General features: G+C 40.4%; 1 protein-coding gene across 4 annotated transcripts in view; it reads left to right on the top strand.

Annotated features, from left to right (window-relative positions):
• The window catches only part of Lnx1 (ligand of numb-protein X 1), a 109,269-nt gene that overhangs the window by 71,597 nt on the left and 14,920 nt on the right, over positions 1-22,752 (top strand). For all 4 annotated transcript variants that reach the window (XM_010640262.3, XM_010640263.3, XM_010640261.3 and 1 more), the window contains 5 exons: positions 109-255; positions 3,293-3,495; positions 6,108-6,479; positions 18,131-18,265; positions 21,351-21,528. In XM_010640262.3, coding sequence (XP_010638564.1) covers positions 109-255; positions 3,293-3,495; positions 6,108-6,479; positions 18,131-18,265; positions 21,351-21,528 — 1,035 coding nt within the window. The remainder of the gene's footprint in view (positions 1-108; positions 256-3,292; positions 3,496-6,107; positions 6,480-18,130; positions 18,266-21,350; positions 21,529-22,752) is intronic.

Below are 22,752 nucleotides of genomic sequence, written 5' to 3'. Positions count from 1 at the left end.
CATCTAGAAATAATCACTGTTCATGTTTTATTGTATATAACTGATCCAGTGTGTGGATAAAAGATGACTTAACACATAAGCACTATTACTCGTCTCTCTTTTCCTCAGCATGGCCCTTTGAGCGATCCAGTATCAGAAGCAGATCTTTTAAAAAATTTAATCGAGCCTTGAATGTTCTTCGAAGGACAAAGAATGGGAGCGTTTTTGCCAACCATGCTGATCAGTGCAGGGGAAACCATGAAAATGCCACGGAAGGTAAATGAACTCCCCGACAAGACTGGACATGGCCTGGGCTCCCAGAGTGACATCAGGCTTGAAGACAGGCTAACTGCCATCCACCTACTGGGACCCCTCTTCCTAAGGGGAAGATGTTTTTCACCTTGATCAGCTTATTTATCTTGTAGGTAAATGAGGGCAGAAGCTACTGTTCTCCACTTGCACAGATGATGGAAAAATTGTTGGAACCTTCACCTTCAGGGACTAGTGTAATAATATAAAATTTAATAATAGAGTGAAAAGCTTTTAAAATAGTGTTTGTACATAGTAAGTGGTATATAAGTACTTGATCTTATTACTACTATGAATGAGGTGTGGTTCTGTGTATTTTACATGCATTTATTCCTCAACACAATCCTAAGAAGTAGGTATCATTATTTTCCTGTTTATATATGAGGAAACAGACACAGGGAGATTACTTAGCTTGCTGCAAATTATCTTGCTGTATTTTGAATACAGGTAATGTGGCTCTAGAATATATGTAAAGCAAGCTGTTAGATCTTAGATCCTATATGTTTTCCCCAATATAAGTGGAGCTGGTAAAATACTGCCTCACTCATTTCTTTTCATTTTATATTCGATTTTTTTTTTTTTTTTTTGGTTTTGGTTTTGGTTTTTTTTGGAGTACCAGAGGTCGAGCTCAGGCCCTGTGCTTGCGAGGCAGGGCTGGAACCACTGAGTTAAATCCCCGGCCCTTTGTATTAGAATTTTAGAATAGTAAAAAACAGTTTCAAAATTTGAGCTCTTCCTGTGTGCCAAAAGTTTTACGTCATTTAGATGTCACAACAATGCTAGGGGATAGGGTTATTGTTCCTGTTTTTATACACGAGGACACTTGAGACCCAGAGAGATTAGGTAACTAACCCGAAGTCACCCAGCTAAAAACTGGAAGAACTAGGATTTTTAACTAAGGCCCTCTGGTTTCAAAAACCACTCTCTTGAATACTAGGCTATACTGCCCTCACTACAGAGGTTTGGGAGGTAGAACTCCAACTATTGTATTTGTTATGCCTCAGAAAAAAATTCATACATGGTCACAGAAGCTCGTCCTTACTCATTTATGATCATCTCATGCCCCGTATTCTCTCTCCATGTTTGAACAACTCTGAGCTTATCATAGTCCCTAAGTATTAAATCTTCCTTACCTCCCTGCGACAGTCCAGACTGCTCTCTCACTTCCCTTCCAGCCAGTGTTCTAATTTTTCATCTAAAAGCAGGGATAACAATCTGCTTCACAGAGTTATTACAAGAACTAAAAACATGCATTCAAACTGCTTAGCTCAAGGCCCGTTAATATAATAAAATCTCAGTAAATAGTAACTGTTAAATCCTTTAGTCTATGAGGGAGGACATAATATTGAGTAAGTGCTTTTCTTCCCAGACCAAGGCAAGTTTGATAGTTTAAAAACTCCTTTAACTCTTCAAGATCACTAAGACCTATTGGTGTGGCTCTACTTAACATCATTTACTAGTGTGATTAGGTATGACTTTTATAATTTGTTAGGAAGGAAACAGTAAGCAAGGGCGAGGAAGGAGGGAAGATTGACAGCTTTGATGATCATTTCCGTATCTTTCTTTGCACAAAGTAATTCTTCGAAAATTTTCATTCCCTTGTCATAGGAGGGAAGATTGACAGCTTTGATGATCATTTCCGTATCTTTCTTTGCACAAAGTAATTCTTCAAAAATTTTCATTCCCTTGTCAGTGGTGGACATGTTCTGATAATGTTTGTGGGATAGTGTACCTAATGTAATCAAAGTAGTTTAAACATTAATTGAACTCAGTCACACCAGTACTATTAGCACCAGGAACTGGCAGATTATAGAACTGACAGATTAAGACAGCTACTGGCTGCCTTACAGGGAAGCCAGTCACTTACATTAGGTTAAATTTGCATGGAGTTTAAGAGAACACATTTACAGTGTCTCAAGCTCCCTCTGGCCACTAAATTACCTTGTTAATCATGATTTTCAATATTTTGAAGCAAGTTGTTTTGTTTTGTTTTTTCCTGTATTGTTCCTGGAGAGTTGAGATCATTAGGAAATCCCACCAAAGTAGTTGTAGCTTGGTCCTAGTGCTTGCTGGAGTCCCCTCTGAACACTTCTATTCAAACTGAATGCGGAAACAGTACGAGTCCTACTGCTGGCTTATAGATCCATAGGGAAGTCCCCTGAGGACTCTAACCTGGGTGTGAACACCTGGCTCCAGGAAACCTTATGGAGACAGCCAGTGTCCCTGTCTTCAGGAGCCTGGCTTCTGCCCTAGCTTAGAGTGCCACCTCACTTTGCAACCTCCAGCTAGTTAGTTCACGTCCCCGCTCTGTGCTTTAAGGAGCTCCTCTCTATAGGAGTGACTGTCACTATCGAGCTACACAGCAGTCAGTTTGGCTGTTCTCTCCACCTTATCACAATGGATGAGAAGTAGGAGAGAACTTGTAGAAAAAGACATTCAGTCAAAAACTAAAGTTTGAAAACACCAACCTATATGATCTTTGGCTCTCCTTTTAACTCTGAAGTCATTGAAGTTGCAATTCATTCCAAAAGGATAATTCATTTCTTCCTTTTCACCAAGCAAGCTTCAGCTGAAGACTTCTGTGTGCAAAAGTCTGTGTAGAGAACCAGAGAGCAGCCGGAGAAAAGGCCCTTCAGGGCCTGAGTTCAATGGGGGATGCAAGAAAGGAGCATAAATAATAATAATAGAAGGTCTACTGACATAAGAAGGAGAGGGCACTTTATAGGAAGTGGTATGTTCAAAGAGAGAGTGAGGGAAAGATGAATCAGGGCAGACTTTGATTGGAAGAGATCATTTCATGCAGGGCTTGAAAGAAAAATTGGGTTTAGGCCTGAGATTAAAAAACAAAAACAAAAACATAGAAAACATTGCAGCGGAGAAATGTACCCTGGCACTGAGGCAGCAAAGTGGAAAACATGCACAAGGAACAAGGAATGGCTTAGAAAGAGTGGCTGGAAATACCCTTTGGGTGGGTGTATTAAAAAACACTCTTTGTTCATTGCAGCCTTTCCAAGGTTGTATCACCTGATTCCACACGGGGAGATTACCAGCATCAAGATCAATCGAATGGATCCCAACGAAAGCCTCTCCATTCGGCTTGTGGGAGGCCGTGAAACCCCACTTGCCCACATCATTATCCAGCATGTTTACAGTGATGGAGCAATCGCCAGAGACGGCCGGCTGCTGCCTGGAGACATCATTCTAAAAGTAGAGACTGCTGCTGGACCGGGATAGGGTGCTTCGTATTACAACAAAACAAAACAAAAAATCTTTTGGGATGGGGATGGGTGGGTGGGTGGATGGATGGTAGTAAAATGCATATGGATGCTGGCTTTCCATAGTTATTATGTTGTTAGAACTCTTCATATGAGATTTAGCATTTAATAAGATAGGTCTTTTGTTCTCATGCTCTCCCTCTGTGTATAAATATTTTCTTTCTGTTTGCATCATTTTGTCTGTGTCCTCCTCTCCCCTCTTCCTCCTTCCATTTCTTCTTCTTCTCCATCTTCCATCTACCTTCTCTTCTTCTTATCTACCATCTTTCTTCTCTTCTTCCTTCCTTTTCTCTGCCTCCTCTTTCTCCTCCTCCTCTTGCTGCTGCTTTTCTTTGTTTCGTCTTTGAGTAGCATTAGTATAAAATAATACAAAAGTAGAGCATATATTTTCTTAGATTGTTTTAGAGCAGATTAATGGAGCAGTTTATATTTTATTTAATCACTTTCAGATACCCCTCTAAAGTAAATTTCCTAAGGTTTAATGCCCCCCCATGAAAACAAAAGCAGTGCCTAAGCTATTCTCACCCACCCAGAAACATTCCAGGGGAGACAAGCTGCAGAATAAATTGTGTGGGGTGTGCTGCCGTCTGAGGCTTGGTTGAGGGGAAGGACTTCAAGGAGGAATTTTCAGGAGAAAAGAAGGGGTAAAGAAAAAGTTGTTTATCAGACAGAAGTCAAATATGTGCCAAAACTGACAAGAACACCCTCTCTGCTCATATATTTCCCATCTGATACTTAGGTAGTTTCATCCCATCCTAGGTTGCTGAGGAGCAAGTTGTTGTCACATCATGAGCTGTTTGTTTGGCAGACTAACTGGCATGAGAGAAGTAATGTGAAGCAGTTATTGTAGAAATGCTGAAAAGTCCCCCTGGTGCCTGAGGTAGAGAACAAGCTAGCGCCTCTCAGCTTCAGAGGCGATCAGCAGTGTGCTCAGGGACACTGCGTGGCTTTCTCTCTGTTCCAGTAGAAACTGCAGCCTGGGAGGGTTGCAAAATCGAGCATTTTGATTCTTGTGGACTTCAGCAGGCACTTGCAGGCAGAGGGCGGCCAGCACTCTTGAACTGGGAATCCTGACCTTTTCCTGGCCTGGGAGTGAAGGGGGAGGCAGGCCCTGCCACCTCCTGCATGCTGCTCTCCTGTGCTTGCACAAAAGTGGTGAGCCCCTCTCTGGAATGCAGTGGGGAATTGGTGATTGAGCAGGAAGGAAGAAGCTTTACTTCTTAAAGCTCATTCCAAGGTGCCTGTAACAATGGGGTGCAAGTACACGAAATTTTACCAAGCTACAGAAATTCCAGAGGCTGTTGCTCCCCTGTGGGGCACCCCTCCTTAAGCACAGAGCTGCTGTGAATTCTTTTCTTCCACAACAGTGACTAATGTTGGGGGCCGCAGCATGTAGGCTCAGTTTGTGCAGCCAAAATAATTAAAGCCAGAAAGCTCAGTGTAGTATTAGCCCTGTTGGCTATTAAGCGAGAGACCCAATTTAAGGATGTTTAAGTCACATTATGAAGTGATCCAGCCTTTCAGTCAAAGAGCCTAGAAGTTTCCTTCTGCATGGGTGTATTTGAAATTGTAGGGAAATATTTTTTTCCTTTTTCTAGAAACACGAGCTAAAAACCTTGCAAAAAACCAAGGTGATATTCACATATTCACACACACACACACACACACACACACACATTTACTCTGTCATGCACACACTTAGAAGCATACCTATGTATGCATATACATTCAGGCACATACACATACTTCTTACTCTACCACAAATGCCCTCATACATTCCCAAACACTCATTTACATACAGGCATATTCTCTCGCACATGTACATGAGCATATTCGTAGCATACTTGTGCACACATAGGCAGGCATGTGCATCTCCTCCCCTCATAAGTAGACATACAGAGTGGTTGGATCTAGAAGTTCCAATATGAGTGACAGAGGGAGCAAAATTCGACTGAAGATTTTTGGAAAGAAAATGTCAATTCACTTTGGCTTGAATGGCCATTTAATGTAATCATTTGGGGTGAGGGGTGTAACTTAATGGCAGGACATGTTCTTTGCATGCATGAGGCCCTGGGTTCAATTCCCAACAGCACAAAAAAGAGAAAAGAATTATAATCATGTAATCATTTGACCAAACTGAATGGGAAACTTCCTTTTCTGTTGCCTTTTCCTATATTTTTTCCTTCCTTGCCTTTCTACCAGCTAAAAAATAAATTTGCCAGACAACAAAAATGAAGGTCAGGATTCTGCAGTTAAATGTGAGGGCCTGTGTAAGGCCAAGGTTAAAAGAAGATGGTGTCTCCTCATAGAGGTTTGAAAAGTACTGATGAGACATTGGGCTATTTAGACACAGGATAAAGGGAGAGAGCAGAACAGTCTTCAGAGGAATGGTGTCAACAGTTATTTTGTGGACCTGAGCCTTTTATTTATTTATTGTGGTGCTGGGGATGAGACCTGGGCCTTCATGAATGCTAGCCTGGGCCTCTGAAGAAGGGTGGCAGCAGGTGGCTCTGACTGCACAGTAACTCTGCTCCCCTCCCCCAGGTCAATGGGATGGACATCAGCAACGTCCCTCACAACTATGCTGTGGGCCTTCTGCAACAGCCCTGCCAGGTGCTGTGGCTCACAGTGCTGCGTGAACAGAAGTTCCAAGGCGGGAGAAGCAGACATGCCTTGGACTCTTATGTACCTCGAAATGACAGTTTCCACGTGATACTCAACAAAAGTACCCCGGAGGAGCAGCTTGGAATAAAACTGGTACGCAAGGTGGATGAGCCTGGTGTATTCATCTTCAGTGTGCTAAATGGTGGTGTGGCAGACCGACATGGCCAGCTGCAAGAGAATGACCGCATATTGGCCATCAATGGACATGACCTGCGACATGGCAGCCCAGAAAGTGCAGCCCATCTGATTCAGGTGGGTCATGGGCCATTCCAAGGTAACAAGCAAAAACTCTCAGACCAGTTTGAGCAGCTTACCATTTGTACCAAATAGTCCTTTCAAGGAATCTAGATGGAAGGGCCAGTGTTTCAGAGCTTCTCCCCAGATAACAATGGTGTATCTCAGGGTCATGGGCATTCCTTCTGTGTTGCCAGCCATCCGTTCTGACTGTGAGTAAACATGTTTTGTTGTGTGCTATAGTTTCACAAGATCACTTCAGCTCAGTAGAGTTATGTCAGTGTGTTAGACATAGACTCAGAGGGCTTTTAGGTAGATTCTAGACACATCCAAGATAGCCGATTGTATTAACTTCCACAAGAAGTAGTGCCGCACACCCTCCAGGGATTCTGTGGATGGGAACCACCATAGGGTTGGCCAAAGCTAAGCCTGATCTCATGGCTAAGACCAGGTGGCTTGGAAAGCTCATGGAAACACAAGTGTGAAGTCAGAGAGGCCCCTAATAAGAAAGGTACACAAATTCTTGATTATTTGGGAAAATATAGTCCTTAGTAGCCTGATGATGCTTCAGACTAACACACTTTTATAGCCAGTGCAGTGTCATTCATTGAGTCCTCTAGCATTAAGCTTAACTCACTTTGGCTAGGTCACCATGAAAATTTTCTCTCTTTTTTTTTTTCCTTTTCAATTAACTTTATATTTTGAGATAATTATGAATTAAAATAATCCAGACAAATCCTTTGTACCCATCATTCTGTCTTCCCCATGTTAGTACCTTACAAAACCACAGTACAGTATCACAACCAAGCTCTTGACTCTGACCTAGTCAAGATACTTCCATCTCTACAAAGACTGCTATAAAAGTGGCTCTTTTATAGCCACACCCACTTCCCTGTTGCCTACCTCCTCCTCATTCCTTATCCACCAGTCTTTTGTGCTCCATCTTTATAATTTTGAATTTCAAGAATGTCATGTAGTTGGAATTATACAGTACATAAACTTTTGTGATTGGTTTTTTTCACAGTATAATTTTCTGGATGTCTCGGTAACATTTCATGAATTGTTGGCTTTATTTTTAGTGGGACTGACATTGTTCTGACCATTTGGGTTCTAACCCACTCATTCCCTAAATTTGGCAAATGTATTAAGTTTCTACTTCCTACCTGGCCCTGGGTTAGGCACACAGAACAGAAGTAACAACCCCTTAGATTGCTTTCCCAAAGGAGCTCACAATCTAACCGGGAAGATGAACTTTTCCAAAATTACTACCATGTGGGATGATAGGTGTACAGTGGATAAACTCATTATGGTGTTAGTGCAGATGCAGGAGAGATCTTTGCTTAGATTAGACTTATGAATTCTTTACAGTGAAGAGAGGTCTTGAAACGGGGCTTTAAGAAATGTACAGAAGTTCTGTATGTGGACATGCAGCAAGGGTCATTCTAAGGAGGTATAACACAAAATGACATTTCCCTGATAGCCTGCAGGAAAAATAGTTAACATCTGGAGCATGATGTACATGTACAAATGCACCAGCAGATAAGGAGGAGTGAGAGGCACATGCCAGATCACAGAGAGAACTGGGAGCCAGGCTAAAGATTACTTCCATGGCCATGGAATAGGAGAGAAAGGGACATGATCTAGAAAGAGCTCTCTAAAGGCAGTGGAGAGCTAATGGGAGATGAGCAAGATTAGAAGCTTTGTTTTTGGAGGCATTCCATCACCTCACGTATCATGTCAGCTTCCTTTCAGTGACTCAGGGATCAGATCTCCAGGAATAGACAGTCCCTAGCAGGAACTGACTGAGCCCTATGTTGTTGCACAGCCTGGCCCCAAGATTCAGTCTTCCAATGCAAATCCTTTTTCCCTACCCTTGGATCCAGCCATGGAGGGGTTGGCAACTCTTTCCACTGTTGTTTGTAGTGACTCGTCTCTGCCTTTCAAGAGCTGACTGGTAGGTGACAGTATTGTCAATTTAGACTTGGGCAGCCTGATGGTGCGAGGGGACTTGCTGCCCACGTTGGCCCTGTGCTGTGGTTCTTGCTGGAGTACCAATTCCAAGGTGACTCTTAGCTCAAGGATCCTCATCTGCCCCAGAGGACCCAAGCTCAAGTCCTGTGGAGCAGAAAGAAAAAGCAGAGTTACCAGAGCCATTTTTTCTTGGGTTTATGCCCTCTGTTCTCGAATTCATATGCCCAGCCCAGCTTCTCCTCTGACTCCACACTTTCATATCCATATGTCTACCTGATATCTCCCCATGGATGTCTAAAAGACATCTCAAACCTAATGCTAAAAACTGGCCCTTGGCTTCTCCCCACTCCATGCATGACCAAGCCTGCTCTCCCCTCAATCTCTAGAAATGGCACTACCATTTACCCAACTACTTGGGCCAAAAGCGATCTCACTTTCTTCAGCATCTTCCTCTTGCAGTCTATTTCTCACTACTCCCTTACACTCTGTGAGCCAGGCTGCCCTCGATGTTGCTATGTCCTGCCCTCCCAGAGGCCTCTGAATTGGCCCCCTTGCATCCAAACTCAATCATCTCCCTCCTACTCTCCACGCAACAGCTAGAGTGAACACTTATAAAATAAATCCAGTTATGCCATATCTTTTGCCTTCAGCCCTCTGAACCTTCTCAAGAGACTTAGAGTTGTAAATCTTTGCAGTGGTTTGCAGAGCCATACACATTCTGGCCTTTGGTTATCTCTCCTAATTCACTTATTCTTTCCCTTTGCTTAACCAGGTTTAGTTGCACTGCCTTCTTGCTACTCTACACATATCTTCCACATCTAAGCCAAAGTTTCTATTGCTCCTCTGCCAGGAAGACTCTTCCAAATAGCTGCATGACTCATTCTCACACCTCTTTCAAGTCTCTCTCCAGATGGCACCTCCTCAGGCCTTCACTGATGGTCTCACATAAACCAGTGCACGTGCTTACAAGCGAACATACACTATTGGTATCCCCTAATTGCCTTCCCTTTCTGCTATTTCATGATTTCTTGCCAGTCTAGTATAGTATAGTACAGTGAAGTATTGAATCCCAAGCACTTAAAACAATGTCTAGCAAGAGTAGGCACTTACTAAATAAATATTTATTATTTATAAATATTATCAAATTAATAAATGGAGCCAAATTATAAATGTGCAAATCTATCTTACACATTAATCCCATTTCACAGGGATTTGTTGTCGAGCCACTTACCAAGAACAAGCATTATGTCTATTTTTATGTCCCCAATTCATGGCCTGTATTTTTCGCCTCTTTGTATTTATTCAACAATTACTGGTTGAGCAGCACAATGATGAACAAGACTGACAAAGCTCCTGGGCTCATCACCCCTGGAACATAGACCTATGTCTGATCATAAACACAACCCACGCGACAGGTGGCTGTAGCCTGGATGTGCTAGTGAGTGAGAACAGAAAACAGATCATGTGGAGACATTCACACATGAAAAACAGAGTTCATTTTCTTTTCCTTCATGAAGAAACTACATTCTTAATATGATTATTTTCTTCTTGCTAAAAACTAGACTTGTAGGGGATGGGTCAAATTTTTTCATGTTTCGCAGCTTAACGCCCTCTGCAGATCAATCCATGAACCTCACATTCTGGAGCTAATTCTTGCCAACAGTAATTCCAAATAAGCAAAACAAAAACTCTTATTCATGTTATGTGGAAAAATCTTGATTACATATGGCTTTCTACTTTTGTAGATTAGTAACATAAGAGCAAAAAACATTTTTCCCTGAGAATTAATTTATAATATAAAATCTTGCCTAAGAGAATTCCTGATTTTTTTTTTTTTTTGGCTTACTAAACAAGCCAATGTGCTTTACAAGCAGAAAACAACTTTCTTTAAAAATAAAAGGGCAAAGTTAGTTGGAAAAAATAAAATGCTGGGAAAACCTCAGCTAAGCAATCTCTTGCTGTTTTTGAAGAATGGATTTTATTTATGTGATACTTGTAACACACACCAGGCCGGAGGGATTAAACCAAATACCCTTCAGAGGCTGAGACTCAGATTTCCACTCAATCCTTGGCTATGCTGCCCTTGTATTTCTGCCCCATGAATCACATTTGCTTACAAAGAAATTCCCAGACAACATGTCCTCTTGGTCATGTTCTCTCCCACAGTACCACACATTCTGCTTTTTTCTATATTACTTCAGGGAAGAGTTATTACAGAGGCCACAACTGTTTTAAATGGGACCAGCTTTGCATATGCTGAGCCCCAACCCTCGCTTATTCAGCAGCAACTGGGTTAACCAGACTCCAGTGTTAGAGAGACAGAGAAGTGAAGCCTCCTGAGAAGAAAACCCTTAAGGGGACAGAAGCCACCAGAGCAGAACAATGGCTCACTTAGCAACCTAGTAAGTATAGCTTGATTTTTCACCATCATTTCTCAAGTGATTTGAGCACTATTGCTGGATGGAATAAATATGTAAGCAACTGCTTTTTTTGGAACTGCCCGATGCATACCTAAAATGATATCACAAAGAAATAATGGCCCAAAGCTTTGAGGCAAGAGGAAAAAAAAAAAAGAGGTCTCACTAACTGGGTGGATGTAGAAAGCTCAGCACCTATCCATCCAGCTGTGAACATTAGAAGTGTTCATTTTGAGAGGTATCCCTATGTTTGAAATGCATTCATTGCTTCAGGATTCTGTATCAGTGGGTTCATATTTATTTATGAGTTCAAATATAAACAATAAAGGAAGTAATTCTGAATTTCAAATTTAAGTAACCTTCTTGTGCCTTTTTAAAGGCAACCTCCAAATGATACAGAAACTTAAAAAATTCAAAGTTCATTTGTAGAGGTGTATATATCTCTTAGTTTTAAGGGGAAATGGGAGGGGTGGGGAAAAGGAAAGAAGGGAATGGCTGTGGATTTAGCTCAGTGGTTCTATCACCTGTCTCACAAATGGAAGGTCCTGAGTTCAATCCCAGGTACCAAAAAAAAGAAAAAAGAAAAAAAAGTGGGAATAGAATTAATGTGAGAAAATGAAAAAATGGAAACAAGTCTTTATATCTTATTTTTTCTCTCAGAAGGGTTAATGATTAAATGAAAAGTTATTTTATCAAAGAAAACTGACAAGTAGGATCTTAAAACTTAAAAAAGAATGTAATAGGGCTTTAGACAGAGCCAGAAAGCAAGTAATGCACTACTCATATTACCTACATTTGTTCTAAATACATGATTCTAGCTCATAGCTTTGCTGTGTTCTTGGAAAAAATAGCAGAACTTTTTGGATAATTTAAACATTCAAGTCCCCTTGGAGACAGAAAGAGCCATCAGTGAAATAAGACCGGACAGGTCTGTGTATTTTTTACAGATCAGCACAGCTAATATGGAATCTAATCCCTACTTAAATAATGGTACCCAAAATATAAATAAATAGTCTTACCATGGTATGGTAGTAAATTCTTGAGCTGCATTCTCAAAGTACGAATGATTTTTATATAGGGCTCCAAATATCATGTGCTATTGAGAAAGTGTGTCTTGGCCAGCTGTCCAGCTTTTCAACTTAGAATTTTTTAAGAGCATCTTTTGTGCATAGCTCCATGTTGTGAACATTAGGGATCTTGAAACTTAACTACAGTTTCTTTGATGCACATAGCCCCACATACATTTTTTTTATTATGGAACAGATTTAGTTCTGAAAGTAACCCCTAGATGCCATAAGATAAATGATGTTTGAGTCAAAGGTGTGCATTCATTTTATTTACTTGACAATCAGCAGATTGAGGGACAGGGGAACTAAATGCTTATTTTGAGTTTGTCAGTGGCATCTGTATGACCTTGGTTGGTATTATCATCATCATTCATTGCTTTATACCTCAGAGACATATGTTTCTGGGAGTGTAGCAGTGATTATGAAGCTATAGTCTAGTAGGGAAAATAAAGCAAAGTATTGCTCTGATTCTCCTTTTGTATCCTGGTCAATTCCTAGTGTCTTCTGACCACTTTTCCTCAAGGCCTTCTAATCCCTTTTCCTTGGCCAGACTCTGATGGCTCTGGCTCACTGAAGGAGCTTGCCTATCCAGTAGAAGATGGTCATGAATTATTTTTACAACAGGCCATGCACTGGGCTAGGTCCTGGCATTTCTATGGTGAACAAATCTTTACTTGCCAGATTTACTTTCTAGAACTCACTTTATAGAGAATACCAATTTACCTTGCACTATTAGTTTATTCTGGAGTTATATTTCTGAAGCCCCCAAGTTTTTGCTTAATGGGAAGAAAAATTTCCCCCACAGATGTTCTTTTGCTCATTGGAAGGAAGGACAGTGCAAAGACTTTGTTCTCATGAGTATGTGTATCAGTTAACAAGATGGTGATGACTTTGGTATTTCTTAAAAAATTAGTTGATTAATTGAACTGTACTTGGGATTGAACCAAGGAGCTTTGCACTAAGATTCACCCCTTTTTATTTTTTGAGACAGGGTCTTGCTAAATTGCTCAGGCAATACTCAAACTTAGGATTCTTCCTACCTCAGCCTCCCAAAGTGCCAGGATTACAGGTGTGGGCCACCACACCTGGATGGCTTCAGTATTTTCCTGGCTTATCATTGGGATCTGATGCCTCCAGTTGTCTATATACCACGTAGGTGTGTACACCATCCCACACACCTTCAGCGGTGGTCTGTGCTGCTATACCATGTTCGATAGTGCAGACTGATAACCTGTCTTTCAGTTAGAGCAGTAATGATGAAAACAGACCTCCATGGAGTTCTTGGCCCCATAAAACATAAAGATGATCCTCTCTACTTGTGTGAAGCAGCAATGAGAATTCCATCGGTGACATTCCTTGTGTGGCTGGTTCATCAGCAAAAAGACTCTGTTGTGCTGGGCAGACCAGCACTCATCATCTGGGTCCAATTCTACACAACCATGCCCACCCAACTTTATTAGAGTGAGGCCAGAGTTAAAGTATTTAAGGTGACTTGAAAACATGAAATAGTTCGTAAAAGACAAGTAGTTGACCTGGAAAGAAAAGGACCTAAGGGAGGACAAGGAGAGTCATCTTTGAACAAGGTTGGTCATAACTATAACCAATGAGCAAGTAAGTTCAATTCAACCCAGAGATAAACTTGCTAATTAGTGCTGTTAAAACTGGCATGTGCTACTTTGGGACATAGTGAGCTTCCTGTCGTTGGGGCACTGATGCATGAGCTAGATAACATCAAGGCAATGATGTTGAAGAATTGAACCATGGGCTATAGAGAAAATGTTGAATGAGATGATTTCTGACATCTCTTGAGTATCTGTGACTTTCTAATTTGATGGGACCAGTGTTCCAGAATTCCCTGGGGCTTTTTGACCACAGATGGATGAACTGAGAATGATCACTGAACAACTTCTGGAAGGGAAGCTAAAATGGGGCAGCCAGACAGCATAGAAAGTCCCATTCTCTCAAGTATGTATTGAAAATCAGTTAAAGCCACACTGCCTCATCCTGGGATGTTTTGAAAAGATGCCATTGGGGAATGCAGAATGAACCTGTTATTTAAAGAGATGATCATTAAGGCCTCTGATAATTAACAGATGGAATGTTAGGCAGCTAATATTATAAATCCCACTCCAGATCTCACCTGACCACATTAAAATGTCACCCAATCAATATGGATCTTCTGTGGACCTGGAATATTCTGTAAGGAAGTTGTATCTATGGCCTACCTAGTCTGAGTAAGACAGTCTTATGCCCAACAGTCTATGTGGAGTTTCCCCCATTTCAGGTTCCTGTGTAGAACAATGCCCTGCAGCATTGTGGAGGGAAAGTGGTGACTCTTAACTTGAGAGTTTATAAAGTTAGTGCAAGAAGCACATCCAAGGGCCAGGGATTTAGCTCAGTGGTGCCAATACCTGCCTTGCAAGTGCAAGGTCCCAAGTTTGATCCCCAGTACCAAAAAAAAAAAAACAGAAAGAAAAAAGAAATGCATTCAGTGATCCACCTGCATTAGATGCATTTCACTAAACCTTAAAGGATGTACCTGTATCCAAAAGGAAGAAGAACCACATTTGGCTTAATTCCAATCCTCCTTTTTTTTCTCATTCAGTTTATTGGTGTATTTTAAGTGTACAGTACAGTTACATTCATCATTGGGATCTTGTACCTTTACATGACAGGTCTTGGTTCTCATTTTTTTCCCCATACTTCTGCACTCCCTTCACCCTCTCCTTCCTTTCCTATTTAAAAAAACTTTATTTCCATTTTTTTCATTTTCTCATATTTTTTTCTTTTGCCTTATTTCCTTTCCCCTACCCTTCCCACTTCCCCTACACCTTTAGCCCTTTTCTTCCTATAATACATTGTCAATTATACCATTGTGATCTTATTTACAATTATAGTTTTTCATACCAAAGAAACTATTCAGTATTTACACATGTATGACATTTATTTCACTTAAGAGTATGGCCTCAATATGCATCCATTTTCCTATGAATGACTCTAGTTTCTCATTATTTATGGCTGAGTAGTATTCCATTTTATAGAAAACCCACATCTTCTTTATCCAGTCTCCAACTGATGGGCAAATGGCTGTTTCCAAGTTTTAGCTATTACATACTATGCCACTATAAACATGGGTGTGCATATATCACGGTGGTATGATTCTTTTAATTCTTTTGGAAAGATACCCAGCAGAGGGATGGCTGGGTCAAATGGAACCTCTAGACCTAGCTCTTTGAGGTATCTCCATATTGATTTCCATAGTGGTTGCACCAGTCTGCCTCCAGTCCTCCTTTACAAATGAATAGTGAAACCTTTGGCTAGTTGAGAAGTGTATCCCTTAATGTACAGGTGCTGTGTCAACTTCTGTTCTGCCTGTAGTTATTACTAAACCTCAGCCACTATTTGTCATTAAAATGCCAGGTCTGCTGTACCCATCTTCCTGGCTACATGATGTGAGTATGAAATAAGAAGTCATTCTCTCTCCTTCATTCTTGCTCCCTTCTCACACCCTACCACATTCACACCAGTGGAAAGACAGCCTCTGTGCCAGGGACTATTTCACTACCCTGTATGCAGCTGTTGGTGAAGTGAGAGCCAGGACAAACACATTAGTCCATTTTCCACCTTATGTCTTTAAACGCTATGAAAGAAAGTACATCAAATAGACTCTCCTTGTGAGCAATTTACAAGGTGGCTGGTATGAGCCACAGATCCAGCCTTGCAGAGAACTTATTTCCAAGTAAATTGATACCAGAATTATTTATTGGAGTGGTAGTCCTGCCAACAACTTCCTACCATAGCCAACATTCAAAAATCCAGTAAGAAATTTGTGCTAAAAAATGTGAATTAAATAGCTCTTGCAGGCTTCTCCTTGGCCATTTGGATTTTGCCTGGCAAGTTGACCTGATATGAAAGTCTTAAATGTTCTCAGTTCTTCTGAGGTACTTGGATCATTCACTCTGCTCCTTGTCCAAGATGAATGTGATACAGTATGCAGGCCCTGAGACAAACACGCAGCTGAGAGTCTTCAAAACATAAGTTTTCCCAAAGATAAAAGCGAATTCAGGCTTTGTGATTGAAGTTTTTGACCTAAATGCCTGCTGCTTCTTATCTTTTAGTGATTTTTGCTTCAGAGTTCCCAAAGATAACTTTATCAAGATAAATGAGGCTTGCAGTACAAAGAAGCATAATTATTATAAAATTATTTTCCAAGAATTGAATGTAGTTGGCTAGTACCATAGTTTTGCATATCAGATTATTCGTGATTATTTCCTGGGCTAGTTATTTCTGTTCTCTTCTGACACAGGCTTCTATATGACACAGGCAGTGCAAGATATACTAGCAAAGGAAGGGCACATGAGCAATTACTGGAGATGTCAGGCATAATGACTGAGCTGTACATGATGGAAAATGGGAGAAGAACTCAGACTTTCTTTCTGGGCCCTGCTTGGCAGGATTTTCTAAACTTCTCTGAAATAAATTAACCCAACTAGCCAGCCATCATGAAATTTACAATAAATGCCTTTATTGCAATTTATCAGTTGTCTTAAAACATTTATCTCATTTATGACCATCAAACTTATGCCCTCTGCAAATAGTTATTTATTAATAGAAGAATGCAAAGTCATGAAGATTTGGGCTCATCTGTGTTGCACAACCACAGGGATCTGATTCGGGGTTCTTTTTCCTTCCAGTTTTAGAAACAAGGTAGTCACTCCTGAGAGGGAAAGTGAGTTGTGTGCTCCAGAGAGAAACCTAAGAGAGGCAGTATCTTAGTCCATTTTAGCTGCTATAACAAAGTATGCTAAAGTGGGTGACTTAAAAACAACAGAAATTTATTTCTCACAGTTCTAAACATCAAGATGCTGGAAGATTCAGTGTCTGGGAATGGCCTGTCTTATAGGTGGTGTCTTCTTGTGTCCTCATGGGGTGGAAAGGCAAACAAATCCCTTCATTCTTGTGGACTCGGCCCTCTGTACCTAATCATTCCCTAAAAGCCCATCCTGTTTATATCATCACTTTGTGTTTGTGATTTCAAAATACGAATTTTGAGAGAGGATACAAACATTCAGACTATTGCAGGTAGAAAGTAAAGACTTCAACTCCTGTTATCTGAGCTAATAAAGAAAAGGTACTTTCCATCCCTGCCCTTGGTGGCATGACTTTTCCATAACCATACCTGTGAAGGAAGGAGGCAAGCAGGTCAGTATCCATCTTGGCTGTGGTGGTGAGTGGTCAAACGATGGGATGAAGAGATGAACCACTAGATCTTATTTCTCTATTCTCTGTCTTCCTTGTCCCCAAACCTAGTCTTTCTAATCTAATGTAGCCACAGCCCTATTATCAACTTCCACTAAGGTGGTAGGGGAGGTCAGTTGGCCACCTCAGTTTGGCCATCAGGGGGCTTTGGGGAAGGCTGAAACCTCAGTGATCAACAAGACTGGAATAATGACCCTCACTGTCAGATGTACATGAAACTGACTGGTGGCACAGAGTCAATTTATAAATTTATTGCGTGGAATCAACCTTACCAACAAGCAATATACATGCTATTCTGAATATTCTCCTCAAGTAGCAATATACATGAAGAGAGTACTACTAGTAGCCAGTCTTATTTGTAGTTGCATGCAAATAAAAGATCAAGACAATGAACTTTTAAAGGGCTGTGTTAGTATGTTAGAACCTAAAGTCATCCCTGTGTTTTAAAGAGTTCAACCTTTCCAGTGTCTGAAAGTTTCAAATTGTCAGACACAGGACTTCCCTTCCCTTCCTTTTTTTTTTTTTTTTTTTTTTTTTTTTTTGTACCAGGGATTGAACGTGGGACCTTGAGCTTGTGAGACAGGTGCCAAAACCCCTGGATCCCTTTCTTTTCTTTACTGTTTACCTTTGATCTTGGAATTTTTGTTCTGGGTTACTCATGTATGGTGGGCACCTTATTCCAACCACAAAGGCCTTCAGATGGGGCCAGTTTACAATGAAGCCCTCTATTAAAAATAATTGGCAACATCTTATGGTGTCTCTTACAAGATTTGTCTGAGTCAAACCTTTCCTTGGAGAAATATTTACTATCTTTCTCAGGGTTAAAGGAAACATTTCTCATGCTTTTGCCAAATTACAAGATGAGAACTGACATAAAAAAATACTAGAAATGATATCAGTCACATCTATGCATGAAATCTCTGAGAGTAGCTGATGCCTGTGTCTTCTCATACAGGCCAGTGAAAGGCATGTTCACCTTGTTGTGTCCCGCCGAGTTCAACAGCAGAGCCTAGACATCTTTCCAGAAGTCAGCTGGACTCTCAATGGCAACCAGTCCCTGTGTCCAGGGGACAAGAACATCTCTGCCAAGGTAAGGCCCAGATGGGACATGTCCGCTGCTCCTGCAAGGAACAATTTCTTGGGAAGGATGCAGACTTTAACATATAATCATCTCTGGACTTTGTCACTTATGGAAACTATTTGACTTACAGAACTAGAAGACCTAAGTCCCATCTTCAGACTTAGTGAGATAACAGGTGTCTTGCCTCCAAGTATATGCTAGGGAGGTGTTGGGAGAGTTTTGAAAACTGATCTTGCAGATCTCATATGGGGACCTAATTTCTAGCCAAATACATGTTATGTTTTTCCAAGAATCATTCTGTTCAAAGACTGTTTTCCATTCACTTTGAAATGAAACAAGCGGTTTGCTTGGTTTCTGGTTTTTTTAGTTTCCCAATTTGCCTGGAAATTAAAATACTAATTTCATCACTACTTTTAATAGGTTTGCATTTACAGAAGAGCCTAGGAAGATGATATAAACCTTTGAAATTCATGGGACTCTAGGGAGGGGTGGGGATTGGGGCAAGCCAGAGAGCACCATTTTCTGTCTTAAGGATTCAAATTCAGAAAAAATTTTAGCACTGGATCAGGCAGAACACGTATGGGTAGAATCCAACCTTTAAGCCACCTGTTTCAGTGTCTCTTCAAAAATGGCAACTCAGCTTAATTTTACTGCTATGTGTAGCCTCTATTAGAGACAGTGCCTTAACCTCTTCATGTGTGGTGTCTACACAACACCAACCTTGTTCAGTCCAAATTCAGAGTCTAGTAGCCTTGGCTTGATAACTTAGCATGATGACAATAAGCTTCTATCAGTCATTTCCCCTGGTATCTGATTTCATCCCATCATTTGTAACTAAAAAAAAAAATCTTATGTATCCCATTTTTCTTGCAGTGGAGAATAGGGAATGCTCCTTTCCTTTCACATTAGGCCACAAGTTTAGTGTTTGAGTAATGTGTGCAGAAGCAGTTCTCAAAATTTAAATTTTGGAGCATCACTGCTTTATACTCCGTCAGATTCTACAACATTACACCCCCCGCCTCATTCTCTAGCCAGCTATGCCCCATAAGTCCATAAATTCCATGTTTATTTGTAATGATTGACCTAGACAGACTAAGTACTGCTAAAACACTTTCTAGATAAGGACTTCCTGATCTCTTCTTGCTAATAAATACCACTAATATGTTTAAACCCACGGTCTTTCTTAATGAAAAACTAGGGTATTTGCTTAAAGTTTTTATCTAATTAATCTTAGTAGAATGACACAGACTGTTATATTCTAGTTCATTAATTTTTTTGAAATGAGGCCTCCACCACACTGGTCTTTAATTCCTTTCACCTACCCATGCCTATGGTGAGTCATGAGAAGGCCAAGAGGATCTGATCAGGTTTTTGCTGCAACCCCCTGTACCTGAATTCCTGGAAACGCATACTGGCCTACTGGAAAGCTGTCATTATTTTCATTTATACTTCTATCTGACACCATGTGATTTTATTTTATTTTATTTCATTCTAGTGCTGGGAATGAAATTCCAGCCAGAGCCTTGCACATACTAAGCAAGTGCTTCTAGCACTGTTCTATTCCCGGGCCATATGGTTCTAGCTGCTTCCTAAAGTGCCCTTATTTTTTTAAAGTGGCATATTTAAAGTAAAATAATACATATCTGTTTAATGGTTTCATTTTTTATGTTTTGACCAAAGTTTTGTTTGATAAAAGAAACAATGTGGCATTTTGCAAATAGGAGTTTAAATGATTCAAAAAAATACGGAAGAAGGCAAGTCAGAGTTTGTGAGATAGAAAAAAGCTTTGTCCAGTTGAAAAGTGAAGAGATAATAGGCACCATGTTTAGGTGAGTGGTTACCTCTGTGAGAGAGAAAAGAGAAAGTGGCCAGAGAGAAGTCATAGAGGTGTTTTAATCATACTCAGAACTTTTATTTCTGATATTGAGTGGCAGGGTACATGGGTAGGGCATTGTATTATTCCTTATACCTTATCAGATGTCTGACATGTTCTATTTCAAAAATCCAAAGGAAGTATTTAAAAAAAATATTTTGTGTAACTTAAATGATAATTACTGGCTCCCTGTTACGTTTTTAAATAAGCACGAACTGTTTCATTACATGTTGTCATTAAGCATTGGGGAACATTTTGAGGTCTATAAAGTAGGCAGCAGGCAGAAAAAAATAAAAGATTACCTCTGCCACACTTTCTTCCTCTGCAAGTTGGACAAAATGGGGTGTAAAGGATTTACAGAGGGCTTGAATCTTCCATCACTAGCATGGATCTCCCTCTGGTGGGTCTGAAAGCAAGTGGCCATCAGAGACAAAGGAGACATGGACATATTCCTTTCTTATTTGAGGTATCGCAGTCATTGTATTGACTCCCTCAGTCCTCAGGTAAACATCTCTTTGTTTAGCAAGGTAAGTCTGTTTGATGAGTGTGAAAAACAGTTATGCGATACAAAATGGGGGCACTTTTTTAACTTTGGAAAAAATCCTGATATTCATGAAAGGTTCTTGAAATGTTGACTTGCTACCATCAAAAATAGGAGACTAGGGAAGGGGATTTAGCTCAGTGGTCTGCCGCCTGCCTGGCAAGTGCACAGACCCGAGTTTGATCCCTGGTACCAAAAAAAAAAAGAAGGAGTGGGGGGAGAAGGAGAAGGAGGAGGAGGCGGAGGAGAAGACAAAGACAACAAAGAAGAAGAAGATGACTCACCTGACAAGTTTTGGAAACAGTTCACTTTATATGATTTTTTTCAGATTTTTCCCATGGTCTCCAAACCATTACTCCCTCTGTTTTCACTATTTACTTTTTATTTTGGTACCAGGGATCAAACTCGGATCCTTGCACTTGCAAGGCAGGTGGGTGAACCACTGAGCTAGATCCCCAGCCCCTCACTATTTACTTTTGAAATATAAACTTTCTCCAAGCCGATAGAATTTGGGATAATGTAACTCTGTTTTGGGGGGAGGTTGTCTCTGTGTAGACTTCTCTGTGATATCATGGGCCACTATATGATACAATTTGGACAATTTATGCAATGTTGGTCACTTTTGCATGTAAAAAAAAATCTAATTATGAATACATGTGACATGTTTTTTTTGTCTTCAGCCTCTCCGTCCAGCAGTAGCCTGTCATGAGAAGGTGGTAAGTGTCCGAAAAGACCCCAGCGAATCTCTTGGCATGACCGTTGCAGGGGGAGCCTCACATAGGGAATGGGACTTGCCTATCTATGTCATCAGCATTGAACCTGGAGGAGTCATAAGCAGAGATGGAAGAATAAAAACAGGTAAAAAGAAAAAGAGTTAAGATACTGAAGTGACAGAGTATTAAGAAGAATTAGCAGGTTGTTGGTTTAGGTAACTTTCCAGAATTAACAAGAGAATGTGAGAGTGATCGAGCCAGGACATGTGTTACCCACTGACCATGATTAGTTTGAATATGATTGATAGACCAGGTTTGGTTATGTGGCATGATGTGCGCCAGCTTGCCGGCTAGTAAAGCTAGAACCTTCGGACTTCTCCAGAAATTAGTAGGGAGCTGCTACAGTTATGAGCAAATTGCCTCTCTGACATAATTTCGTTCCACACATTTTAACTGGCTCTTTGCTGAATTGACCCAGTCATGAAATTAATTCATGAGCTGTTCCATTTTGTGGGTTGGATAGGAAAAAAATATTTGATAGATTTTGATTCAGTGTAAGTAAATACCATACGGGGTACTCTACCATTGGTAAAAAGTGATTAATTCTTTTAATCATACATTTTCTGGCTATCTTAAATGAAGGAAGGTGGTATCCAGTTTACCTCTAGAAATATGTACCCTTAAAAGTATCAGCATATATGAAGGGGCAGCTGAAGTGCATAATCATGTCTCTTAAAGAATATGGTTAAAGAGATAAAATATGTATATTTACCAGTTTCCCAAGATGACTATTATGTATCACAAACCTATAGCAATATGTGTGTGTGCATATTTTTTTTTTTACTTTATTTTGTAAAATACCCTTGCCCAGTACCTTGCCCTTATGAACTACAGGGAGGGTGGGGCATAAGAGATATAGCAAGCCAACCCAAGGGTGCTTCTTTTTTAAGTCAGCAAGGAGTCCAGGCTGTTCTTTTTGCTCCTTTCTTTCCTGATATTTTTATTCTGTGTGAAAAAGATAATGTGCAGAGGCAGGAAAACAGGAGTGAGATAAGACAATAAAAAATGAGGGTAGGGAGGTATATATTTTAATTCTCTTGCTTTTCCATAAATACCTGGGTAGGAAATGATGAGATACAAGAAGTGACTTAAGAGAACGTGACTGAGTCTGGGATTCAGCTCAGTAGTGCCAGCATCTTCCTCACAAGCACAAGGTCCTGAGTTTGATCTCTGACAAAAAAAAAAAAAAAAAAAAAAAAAAAAACAGCATGAGAACATGAGCTAGAGGATTGCTGCATATAATGTATGGAAACACTCCTGCCCTTTGTAGGTGCTTAACTAACAATAGCTGTGCATAGAATAGAAATGC

Source organism: Fukomys damarensis, unplaced genomic scaffold (assembly GCF_012274545.1).
Source record: "Fukomys damarensis isolate Sample0158 unplaced genomic scaffold, DMR_v1.0_HiC HiC_scaffold_35, whole genome shotgun sequence".
In the NCBI taxonomy this organism is placed as follows: domain Eukaryota; kingdom Metazoa; phylum Chordata; class Mammalia; order Rodentia; family Bathyergidae; genus Fukomys; species Fukomys damarensis.
Note: the sequence above shows the minus strand (reverse complement) of the source record. Positions and strands in the feature narration are given on the sequence as shown.